The sequence below is a fragment of the Cryptotermes secundus genome, unplaced genomic scaffold (genome assembly GCF_002891405.2).
Source record: "Cryptotermes secundus unplaced genomic scaffold, Csec_1.0 scaffold1849, whole genome shotgun sequence".
NCBI lineage: Eukaryota > Metazoa > Arthropoda > Insecta > Blattodea > Kalotermitidae > Cryptotermes > Cryptotermes secundus.
This window is the reverse complement of record NW_019742449.1, coordinates 35,167-47,446: the sequence shown is the minus strand read 5'-3', so window position 1 is coordinate 47,446 and position 12,280 is coordinate 35,167. Positions and strand designations below refer to the sequence as shown.

The 12,280-nt window shown below is 38.7% G+C and overlaps 2 protein-coding genes across 5 annotated transcripts in view; both read left to right on the top strand.

The window, feature by feature from the left end:
- LOC111873220 (ankyrin repeat and SOCS box protein 3) overlaps positions 1-6,527 on the top strand; it is a 39,170-nt gene extending 32,643 nt beyond the window's left edge. For all 4 annotated transcript variants that reach the window (XM_023867750.2, XM_023867748.2, XM_023867749.2 and 1 more), the window contains 3 exons: positions 1,261-1,399; positions 3,914-4,191; positions 6,171-6,527. In XM_023867750.2, coding sequence (XP_023723518.1) covers positions 1,261-1,399; positions 3,914-4,191; positions 6,171-6,310 — 557 coding nt within the window. In that variant the 3' untranslated portion in view covers positions 6,311-6,527. The remainder of the gene's footprint in view (positions 1-1,260; positions 1,400-3,913; positions 4,192-6,170) is intronic.
- Positions 6,528-10,934: 4,407 nt separating this feature from the next.
- The window catches only part of LOC111873227 (mediator of RNA polymerase II transcription subunit 28), an 8,910-nt gene continuing 7,564 nt past the window's right edge, over positions 10,935-12,280 (top strand). The window contains exons 1-2 of the mRNA XM_023867760.2: positions 10,935-11,037; positions 11,124-11,303. Coding sequence (XP_023723528.1) covers positions 10,978-11,037; positions 11,124-11,303 — 240 coding nt within the window. The 5' untranslated portion in view covers positions 10,935-10,977. The remainder of the gene's footprint in view (positions 11,038-11,123; positions 11,304-12,280) is intronic.

The window sequence follows — 12,280 nt, the reverse complement described above, 5'->3', positions numbered from 1 at the left end:
TGCTTATGATTGTAACAAATGTTGGTAGTATGCTTGTAACTTTGTAGATTTATTTTGTTAACTTGTATTACCGAATAACTTGTCCAAGTGTTACTATGTAGCAACACGGATGAAAATAAAACACAAATACAAATACATGACAAAAAATACTGTTTTATTCCCAGTTGCATTCAGGATTGAGAGGGTATAGTAGCAGATCACATGGTACCAATCATTTGTCAGTACTTAGAAACAAAATATTCCAGTTCTGTTCATATTTACAAATTCTGATTTATAACGTCAAAATTTTAACATCAACAAATTTGGAAATGTTAACTCCATGGAACTGAGCACATATTGAGAAGCCGCCAGTTGCATAGTTGTGGAAAAGTAACATTTTGCAAAAATGTTAATTTCAAAAACTGCACAAAACATTTTGTTGACAGCTGTTAGCTTAACCAGAATATAACAAAGAGTGTGAAAGAAGTACTTATACAAGCCAACAAAGTATTCTTACAAAGGAATTTTATGGCATTCATCAGATTTTTGTATTTCTACTTTTCTGATGTGGAAAGTCACCTCTTCTATTTCACACTATCATATGATTTCTTGTAGTTTAAATAGGTATATTAATGTATTATAGTCTCTCTCTCTCTCTCTCTCTATATATATATATATATATATATATATATATCATTTGTGTTAATATAAATATTTTGTCATTTGTTGACTGATGTCATCTAAACTCGCACTGTTTTTGTAAGAAAGTTTCTGCAAAGTTTGTTAGTTAGTCTGTTAAACTAATAAACTGCAATTGAGCATTTTCAGTGAGCAGTTAGTGTTGGTTGTTGTTTTATTTAAGGTTTTGGTTAATTTAGCAGTTACAAGAAGATTAAAGGGAATGATTTTATTCTGAAGTTCAGATAAGTTCTGAAAGTCTGTCACGATGGTATATTAATACAGTTATTGACTTTTTGGACATTATCTGTTGGCCTGTGTTTTAGTTAAAAGCAGCGTTTCAGAGACTGGACTCTCTGTCTCCATCCTCGGGTAAAAGCCTACGAAGTTGGGCCCAATCAATAGAGCTAGTACCACTCTCCGGAGATAGTCCAATCTCCAAAACGTTTTTAAATAGAAAACAGGACAATGGATAATGTCCAAAAATTCAGTTGTACCTGTAATTCAGATTTGGCTTTAAGAAAATAAAGGTGTTTATATGAGAATGAGTTCACACCAATGTTTTGTCATTTATGTATCAGCTGGAATATATTTGTTTTCAAGGTTTCCCTGTAAATGTGAAAGACAAACAGTCTCTGCCTCCATTAGTTGCTGTCATGTTGCAACCCGGGTGTGACCATCTTATATCCTGCTGTGTGGATATGCTTTTGGCTCATGGAGCTGATATTGAGTATACTACAATGTAAGTTACTGTATCCTTTTCACTTTGCTAGGCTTGTGCCTACTGTTTCAGCCACAGTCACATTAAATTGAACTACTTCTGGAAGGTCAGAAATTTCTTAGCCTAAATGCTGGTTATTTAATTCATCAGAATTTGCCAAATGTGGGAAAATAATACATTTTTGTATTAGCCTTCATCTTGTACATGAAAGAATATTCACTAAATCGGGATTTAACTGTTTTTGGAACTAACAGGATATATGTATGAAGGGAGTTCCGTATATAATGCCTCCCACTTTTTTGTGTTAATCTGTAACGTCTGAACTGGATATTGGTGGTGTTGTAGTAAAGGTTGAACCTTCCCGCCAATGTACTGTTAGTTTGGTTGTCGTGCGACAGATAGCGACAGCAGAGCAGTCTACCAAAATGGCGTCTGACATAGAAGTGCGTACAAAAGAGAGATGTGTTATTGAATTTCTCACTGCTGAAAAAATTGCACCCATTGACATCCATCGATGCTTGCTAATGGTGTACGGAGACGATACAGTGGATGTCAGCGCAGTGAGGCGGTGGGTAGTGCATTTCAACAGTGGTGAAAGTGAAGTGTGCGACAAACCACGCCCTGGGTGTCCCTGCTCAGCTGCCACTCCTCACAGTGAACAACGCCTCGATCAGGTCATCCCTACAGATTGGCGGATAATGACCAGGGAACTGTGTCCATGGCTTAATATCGGCTGTAATGCATTGGAAACGATGTTGGGGAAGCTGGATTATTGCAAAGTTTGTTCCAGGTGGTCCCGGGGATGCTTACACAGGACAACAAAACTCATCAAATGGAAGTCTGCCAGGACCTGTTGCACCAGTTTGAGGCTGAAGGTGACCAGCTTCTGGACAGCATCGTCACCGGAGATGAGATGTGGTGTCACCACTACGAGCCGGAGTCCAAAAGCCAGTCCATGAAGTGGTGACCTCTGGATTCCCCAAGAAAAAAGAAGTTCAAGAAACAACTATCGGCAGTGAAAGTGATGTGCACAATCTTTTGAGATAGGTGGGGTGTGATTTTGTTGGATTTCCTGGAGCCTGGTGAGACTGTCAATTCTGAATGCTACAAGACGACGCTGACTAAGCTGAAAGCCCGCATTTCCAGAGTCAGGCCAGAGAAACAGACAACCTTTCGCTTGCAACACGATAACACTAGACCCCATATCAGTTTGGCGACCACTGTGCACATTGCAAAGTTTGGCTGGACTGTCCTACCACATTCACCTTATAGCCCTGATTTAGCACCTTCAGACTTCCATATCTTTGGGCCTATGAAAGATGGACTACGTGGGCAACATTTTCCAGACAACGATGCTGTCATTGCAGCTGTAAGAAAGTGGCTAGCCTCTGCTGGCGCACACTTTCACGGGCACTGCATTCAGGCTTTCGTTCATCGCTGGCAAAAGTGCATAATGAATGGTGGTAATTATGTGGAAAAATAACTATAAGTAGCTGAAATATTGCTCTATTTAACTGTGTTGTTATGCTTTCTGTATCTGTTGTAGTTTTCATTAAAAAAAATAGGAGGCATTATGTATGGAATTCTCCTTTTTTCAGATATCACAGTCAAGTGGTTAACTTTCATGCTTCTTACTCCAGAGATCCTAGGTTCAAATGTTAACCAGAGACTAGCTATCCTGATTGGTTTTTGTGGTTTTCATCAGTCCCTCCATGCAAGTGCCAGGAAAATATCTCAAATTAAGCCATTGTCACGCCGGTCACGGTAGCCGAGGGTCTAAGGCATGCACTATCTTCGCTTGCTCGGAAGCCGGGATCGTGGGTTCGAATCCCACTCAGGGCATGGATGTTTGTGTGCGTTTTTCTGTGTTTGTCTACAGGTAGAGGCCTTGCGACGAGCTGATCACTCGCCCAAGGAGTCCTACCGTATGTCTAAGATCTAGAAAAACCGAAGTGAACAGAGTTCATGGAGGTAGGCCTAGGCCCACTGGCGCTGTAGTGCCAAGGAAAAAATAGCCATTGTCACTATGTACTCTGAGCTACTGATGTAATTGCATAAACCACAAATAAATAGGAAGGACAAACAAGAGGCTGAAAAACATGACATAATGATGGGCTTCATAATTTACCCCCTTTGCCAAATATTGCTAGGACAGTTAAATCAAGATGAACTGATATACTCACGCAGTATAACTCAGTATAACACACGCAGTCACAGGAGCAAGACACAACATAAAACACAATACACACAAGATAATAGAAAGAGTGCTCCGACAGAAGAGATACGACGTAGGAAAAATCCTGAACAATTTTAATATTTTTAATATTTATCAGTATATATGATAAATATATATTTTAATTATTTTAATATGAAGACAAGGCATGCAGTGAACTAGTTTGACGTTAATCGAATAAGCATCTGAAGATGGCACTTTTGTGCCGAAATATGTAGTGCGGGAGAAAGGAGTGAGGTAGATAAATGTATGCACTAAAAGACGGTGAAATAAATCATGGACTTGGTGATTTGTGTTTGCAGCTGTAAAATGGTCCCTGACCCTCTTCTAGCAGCATGTATATCTGGGAATAGTTCTGGAGTATTGCAGTTGTTACGGGTTGGCAGCAGTGGTTTGCCAGATGATTTGTTAAGATATCTTATAACACATGGTCATCTGGATTCATCACCCCACATGATAAACATGGTACGACTTCTGCTAGAGCTTGGTGTCACAGAGCCTGCCCTGTATAGCAGATTGCAACAGTATTTTCCTGAGGCCAGCAGTGATATCCAAATAAAGGCCACTGCTGCATTTTTGGGTAATTATATGTAGTAATCTTTCGACATAGTAATCGTAGGTATTGAAACTTTATATATGACATAGAACACTTCCGTGAGCAACTAAATAATAAATACTTAGTAGCATTACTAATGTTAGCATTGCAGTTTAAACAAGCCTTGAAAATTTTCTCAATATTGGCTCCTTTTACTTAATGTAGGAATATCTAGATTGGAGAATAATGGAAAACCTTGCTTCTTACAAATAATTTATAATCTGATTGCTGATCTGATATGGTTTTTTGCATGGTTGATGTAATCTTTTGCCTTGATTTTTATGCAGCTTTTCATTTTGATAAGCATGATTTATATATAATGTTTACCTGTAGAATTGCCTGTATATGCTTTTACTGATAGTATTACGATATGACGAGTCCTGTATCAATGTATTTTGATTTATGGAAAATAAAATAAAGAAAGAATGAAAAGAAAAGAAAGCACAGACAAGCAGGTCAGGCACTAATGCCAACTGTAGTCATTATTTGTTATTTGCTGTTTCTCTGACCCTATGAATTGGACTTAAATTTTGGAGTGACTGGGCTAGAATGCTGGGTATGTACCCTATTCATTTCTTATAAGGTATAAAAGTAAAAGATTTGTGCATGTATGTATATATTGTGGGGCTCTTGTCACTGTGTGTAGTCTTGTCATTACTCCGATGACAACCCACTTCTTCGGAACAGTTTGTTGGCCCTGAAAAGGACCGTGGCTGCTGAGATGCTTGATCGGAGAGGTAGCGCGGCGCACGCCGGTAAGGAGAAAGGCTAGTTACAGTGAATGGCTGGTGAAAAGGCTAGTCGTTGAGCGCGGTCGTAGGAGCCATGAGGCAGTGGCTACGCCAGAAGCCCAGTGAGTCGGACCGTAACACGACCACCGGCGAGTCCAGGCGCGGTGCCCCAGTGAGTCGGGTGTGAGAGCGCCGGAGAGCCGAGGCATTCGTGCCTGGCGCAGCCTGCCGATGTCTCCGAAGACCGAGCGCTGGCGACGAAGCCTGCTGGTTGAAGTTGCTTGCTGTGTGGCTTGATCGTAGACTGCTGATGAACTGCATGGAACTGAATAACTCGGCTCTGGAGTCGCTCCTTTTTGTACGCTGGTCGGTGGGGCGGAGCCAAACTTGAAAGTGAGGAGGAAGAATTGATTGGCTAGCGCGCGTAATGACGTAGATGTGGGCCAGGAGCGATCCCAGTATAAATATGAACGTTTGAAGCAATCAGATTGGTTAGCGCGCGTGATGGTGAAAAGCGATGTGAAGAGCGAGCGTTGCAGAAATGCGTGATAATGTGGGATGTTCCCACAATATATATATATATATATGTAGTCACATGTTAGTGACTGTACATGGGGTTTGGATTGATAATTTGATTTACTGAATGCATATAATTCTTAACTACAAATAATTATAACACCAACACATTCTACAAATCACTACTGCAAACACCAAGTCTTCTGTGTCTTCACTAGCCATTGCTTGGTGACAGTGTCTAACAGTGTAACTCGAGACTCTTTCCTCCAACATAACTTCTGGCTTCTGTCAACATCTGACTCATGACAGTTATAAGAATGGGAGTAATTTTTTAATGATACCATTATCAAGTTGTAGTACTTGACATTGTCCTCTTTTTCTTTAATGCTCCACACCTTTATTCAGCTTTTGGTTGATGCATTAACTGTGCATGTTAATAGAGTCTGACTGCATGAAATAACTATTAAAGGCCAACCCAATCTAAGACTATTTCAGTCCTGTTTACATCCTTGAAACCTGTTTCCTTCAGATCCGTTTTAATGTTATCATCCCACTTGATATGTCCACTCTGTAATTTTGTATTAACTTCTTGTTTCTTCAATCCAAGTGACATTTATAACAAACAATACTACGCATAAAGTTTCTGATTCTGATATATACAAGTATAATGACAGTGCCAACAAAACTTACTCACATCCGAATGTTTCTGTTTTACAGCTTCACTTCAGGTGTGTTCTCTTCAGAAGTTATGTCGGATAGCAGTGAGACGGCTCTTTGGTCACCTGCTAATCCCAGCAATGGAACAACTCCCAGTACCTCATTGCCTAAAGAACTACTTGACCTATAAAACACTATAAACAAACTTCATTGTTGATATTTCTTTGGTCTTAAGATGTGTGTATATTTTTCCCTGTGTACTCTACTGATAAAAAATTACCTATTTTTTTAAATACTTCTCTAGTGCATAATTCAAAAATATTAAACATATATACAAGGAAGTCAGATGTGAACGGCTGTTCTGTTTAATCATGTTAGAGGATATAAAATATTAAAATAAAAAATGAAAACATCAAATATTTTAAGTTTTCTTTTTTGCTGATTTCTCCTTTTCCATGACCTTTTGCATTTATATACTCCATTGGTGCACTTTTATTTTTACATTTATTCCTCTGGGAATTCTATATTATAATCAATCCATCTTTGCCCCAATTACTCAGGCACTAACAATAATTATATAAGCTGTAACAAGAATGTGTAAGTTTATACCCAAAATGTCAGCACTCTCACTGTGCAGTTATCCCTTGCTGCATTGGAATGCAACAACTGGATAACGCTACCCTAAGGTTGGTCAGGGTGTTCAATAAGAACTGTTTTTGGAAGTAATTGGAACAGGATTTTACTTTAGAGTCTAGGAAAGGGACAGGTAAAGAAAGGTCTAATTGTAAGAAACTTCAAAAGGACTATACTGTAATGCTGTAAATTGTATGACTTTTGTTTCTAGAGTACACAAGAATGGAGCTGTTTGTCTCTGCATCTGAAGCAATTGAGGTTTTCAAGAAATCTACCGGGGAAGTCCTTGGAACCTCAGATGCAAGGCTCCTTAATGTAAATGCTATGTATAAGTGTGGAAAGGCTGTGCCATGGAGGGCAATGAGTTGGGAGAGAGTGAGGGTGCCTATAAGGAAGTGATGGTCATGATAACAACTAGTAATGATAATGGAGTTAGAGTAGTAAACTTTGTCACATCCAAGAATCCTATTGTCAAAAATAATATGTTCCCACATCATAACATCCATAAATTTACTGCACATCTCCTAATGGAAAGATGCACAACCAAACTGACCATATTTTGATAAGTAGGAGTCGTCATTCAAGTATACTTGATGTCTGATCATTTAGAGCAGTAGATTGTGATACCACAATCTGGTGGTGGCAGAATTTAGGAGAGACGGACAGTGAGCAAACAAACAACACAGAGTTCATACAGAGAGGTTCAATCTCAAGAAATGAAATGAGGTAGAGGGTAAAGAGCAGTATCATGTTGAAGTCTCAAATAGGTTTGCAGCTTTGGAAAACTTGGACACTGAGGTGGATATTATTAGAGCTTGGGAAACTGTTAAGAGAGAATATCAAAATTTCAGCCAAGGAGAGAAGGTTATTATGAATTCAAAAGGCATATGCCATGGTTCTATGAAGAATGCTCAGAATTATTAGACCAGAGGAAACAAGCCAAATTGCAATGATTACAAGATCCATAAGCTAATTCATTCTGTTAGTAATAAGGAAAAACTGCCAGATCAGTGGAAGGAGTGATAGAACTGACTGTAGTAATTATCAGGGAATATCAATGCTATCAACTGCATAGAAAATTTTATGTAATACTCTGCTCTCAAGGTTTAGTCCATATATTGATGAAACTATTGGGGATCATCAGTATGGGTTTCAACATAACAGATTAACTACTGATCTTTTGCATTCATCAGATACTGGAGAAAAAATGAGAGTACAATGAGACAGCACATCAGCTCTTCGTAGACTTCAAGAAAACCTATGATTCATTTAGGAGGGATGTATTGCACAATATTCTCATAGAGTTTGGGCCACCCCTGGAACTAGTTAGGCTGATTAAAATGTGTTTAAACGAGACATATAGTAGAGTTCATACAGGTAAACATGTGTCTGATAATTTTCCTATCCAGAATGGTCTAAAATAAGGAGATGCTTAATTGCCACTACTTGTCAACTTTGCTTTAGAGTATGCCATTAGGAAGGTCCAGGAAAACCAGGTGGGACTGAAATTAAATGGGCCACGTGAACTGTTGGTCTCTGCTGATGATGTGAATCTACTGGCTGATAATATAGATATCATGAAGAAAAAAACAGAAATTTAATTGACGCAAGTAAGGAAGTTGCTATAGAAGTAAACACAGAAAAACTGAGTATATGTTGCTGTCTCATCACCAGAATGCAGGGCAAAATCACGACATGAAAATAGGTAACAGACACTTCGTAAATGTGACATAGTTCTAACATCTGGGAACAACTATAACAAGTCAAAACCTGATTGAGGAGGAAATTAAAGGAAGATTGAATTCAAGTAATGGTTGCTACAATTCAGTCCAGAACCTTTTGTCTTCTTGTCTGCTGTCTAGAAACATAAAAATTAGAATATACAAAACTATAGTTTTTCCTGTGGTTCTGTATAGGTGTGTGGAACTTGCTCTCTGACATTAAAGGAGGAACACAGACAGGATGTTTTAGAACAGGGTGTTGAGAAGGATATTTGGATCGAAGAGAGATGAAGTGACAGGACGGAGAAAACTACTTAATGAGGAGCTTCATAACCTGTACTCTTTGTAAGGTGTAATTAGAATAATCAAGTCAAGGAGGATGAGATGGCCAGGGCATGTAGTACGAATGGGGGAGAAGATGATTGCATATGGGATATTGGTGGAAAGCCAGAAGGAAAGCGACCACTAGGTAGACCAAGACATAGTTGGGTTACAATATTAAAATGGATCCTAGAAAGATAGGGTGGGATGGTATGGACTTCATCCATCTGGCTCAGGATAAAGACCAGTCGAGGTCTCTTGTGAACATGGTAATGAACCTTCAGGTTACATAAAATGGTGGGAAGTTCTTGAATAACGGCACAATTGGCAGTTTTACTCAAAAAGGGGATCAGCTCCATGAGTAAACGGACAGGGAGAACATTACCTTCTTTTTATGCCTCTTCACTGCAATGCACCACATTTTGGGGGGGTGGAGGTGATAGAATAAAGGTATTTAAAATGCAGAAGAGGTTGTTGTGAATAATTAGTGGACTTGGTAAACAAGAGTCATGCAGGCAAATTTTTTTAAAGATTATGGCATCCTCCCCCCTCGGTGTCTCCACCTTATCGTGGTGAGGGGGTTTGATTATGCCAAGGACCTTGAGAGCTATACCAGCAGTAGCGTAGCTACTGGCAGGGCCTCCCTTGCTGGACAGGTCAAAGGGTAGGCATCAGACGAAGAGAGACACCAAAAACCAAAAACTGATGCCGGAAGCAGCGTCATCAGCACCGACTTGAAGCACAGAGCAAATGATGCTCGAGATGGTTCAAGTTCATATAGCAACAGGCGTGACCAGAGTGATTTGAACGTCTGTTGTACTGCAATGTGGTAAGCAAATGGAAACACTACAACAANTTAATGGCATCCTCACAGTCACATCTTTGTATATCTTAGAGGTGTTATGTTACCTAAAAAAGCACAAAGCAGATTTGATCCAAAATATAAATATTCATAGTTATAATACAAGAATAAACAAGAATTTTCATGTTCAATTCTGCAGAACTACATTATTTAAAAAAAGTGTGGTAAATATGGGGATAGAATTGTATAGTAAGGTGCCAAACAAAATAAAAAACTCGGTGGGTTTTTCAACTTTTAAAAAAAGACTTAAAATCATCTTTATTGAAACATTCTTCTTATACGATAAATGAATTTGTTAGTTTTAATAAAAAAAGTGGATGGTGTCAGTACTTATGTTTGGATGTCATAGCCATTCATGAGCTGTATATAGTAGCATGTATATTTTTTGGAATGTTGTATTTATATATTTCTTATGATTGTAACAAATGTTGGTAGTATGCTTGTAACTTTGTAGATTTATTTTGTTAACTTGTATTACTGAATGAGTTGTCCAAGTGTTACTATGTAGCAAAATGGATGAAATAAAATACAATACAATACAATAAGACAGAAGTTCTCTTTCCTGATTGTCTTAGTACATGATACATATCCTTGAGATTAAAAGAATAATTGCTCTGAGCTTAGTTTCTTGCTTCACCTATGCTTTGAATCTGAAGATGAAAGCGACATGTTTTTCTGAAGTGTCAATTGACTTAAATTGTACTACAGGACACTATTTCCTTCAAGCTTCAAGCTTATAACTGGGTGACTTGAGGTGGCATACAATGTATTATCTTATCACTTCATCTGCCGATGTGTGGAATATCACTGAAACACTAAATTTTTTATTTCATTTTTCCCAGCATTACCTGGGTTAATGTGGTTAACATGAACGCTCCAGCATTGACTCCAATGCATAATGCAGCGTGTAGAGCCGAGAGGTAGGCGGATATACCAGGGACCGAGAGGGGCATTTGTAGGCCCTCAATTATATGCGGTTATGGTGGTCAATTGTATGCAAATTGGTAAGGGTCGGCAGCGGTAGGTAGGACTCCTTGGACGGGTGATCAGCTCGTCGCAAGGCAGCTACCTACACAGGACAATACGAACAGATTAACACAGACAAACATCCATGCCTCGAATATGATTCGAACCCGCAGCCTCAGTGGTTGAGCTGGCGAAGACACTTCATACTTTACGCGCTTTACACCGCGCGCCTACTATGGCGGCCTGTAAGGGGTGTGGTCTCCGTGGTCTCTATCGGTTTCTATCGTCTCTGTCGTCTGTGTAGTGCTCTGTAATTTATTACACAAACTGTACACGCGGTACACAAATTTTGTGAAGCGCCAAAATGGCGGCTACAACGAATGGTAATGGGAATCTAGTTGACGAATTTGAAGAAGCTTTTCAGGTACTCTTTTAATCCTCATAAAGTATTTATATTGCGTGTTACGAAGTAAGTTTATAAGGAATAATTATATTTTACTTCCTTACCAGTCATGTCTGTCCGTTCTGACGAAAGAAGAGGTACTGCCAACAATGGAAAAAGATGAAATTCGAGTCGAGGTGGATCACACAATTTTACGTTTTATAGATTTAGCTCGTCAAATGGAGGCCTTTTTCCTACAGAAGAGGTTTCTTTTATCAGCCCTGAAACCAGAATTAGTGGTGAAGGAGGTAAGGATAGTCAGAGTGTAGGTCTGTATATTCAGAGATAGTCAATATAGTGCAGTGCCCAATGAGATGTTTGGGTTTATTTATTTATTTCGTCTCTATAGATCATTGTTACATGATATAGGGTAAGTGAGTTACTGTACATTGGCCGATTACAATAAGAGAATAAAGTTAATTGTTTACAATAGATTACAGTAGATTACAATAGTTAAGATTTCATATAGTGGAAGGTGGAATCCATATTAGGTCCCCTCGGCACGTCGTCTTCCATATGTCTTATTATACCTGTACTGGTGATAATGCTTATGGAGAATTTGATGGAATGAGGATTGGCAGGGGAAACCAAAGTACTCTGGGAAATCCTGCCCCAGCGCCACTTTGCCCATCACAAATCCCACTTGACTAGACCGCAGCTGTGGGAAGCCAGTGACTAACCGCTTAAGCTATGGCACAGCCTTTGAGATAATATTGGTGAATTTGGTGATAGCACTGGTATAAAGTTTCACTGTAGACTACACTGCAACATCTCACTACCTCTGTTCTCCCTTCCTGGTGCAGCTTCTTGGCATCTGCAATCTCTCCAGAATAGCCTATTAAGGTATATCTTCGACTGTGTTATCTTGGTTGCTGGAAGAAAGAAAGGTAAATTGAGGTACAACAACAATATACTTACATGAAACGCATGATAAATAATGACACCATAGCAAATTTTCAATTACAACTAAGTCAGGAATCATGGGAATCAGTCTTTGATGAAAATGATGTTAACAAGAGTTTTAACTTATTTTTAAATATAATTTTGAGAACATATTATTCCAGTTTCCCTCTAATTCAGAAAAAAAGTGTTCAAAAAAACAATACATGGATTACACCAGGAATAATGAAATCCTGTAAACATAAAAGAGAAATCTACAATGAATTAAGAAACAATAAGGATCCTAATTTTAGAGTTTATTATAGAAATTATTCTAAACTACTGA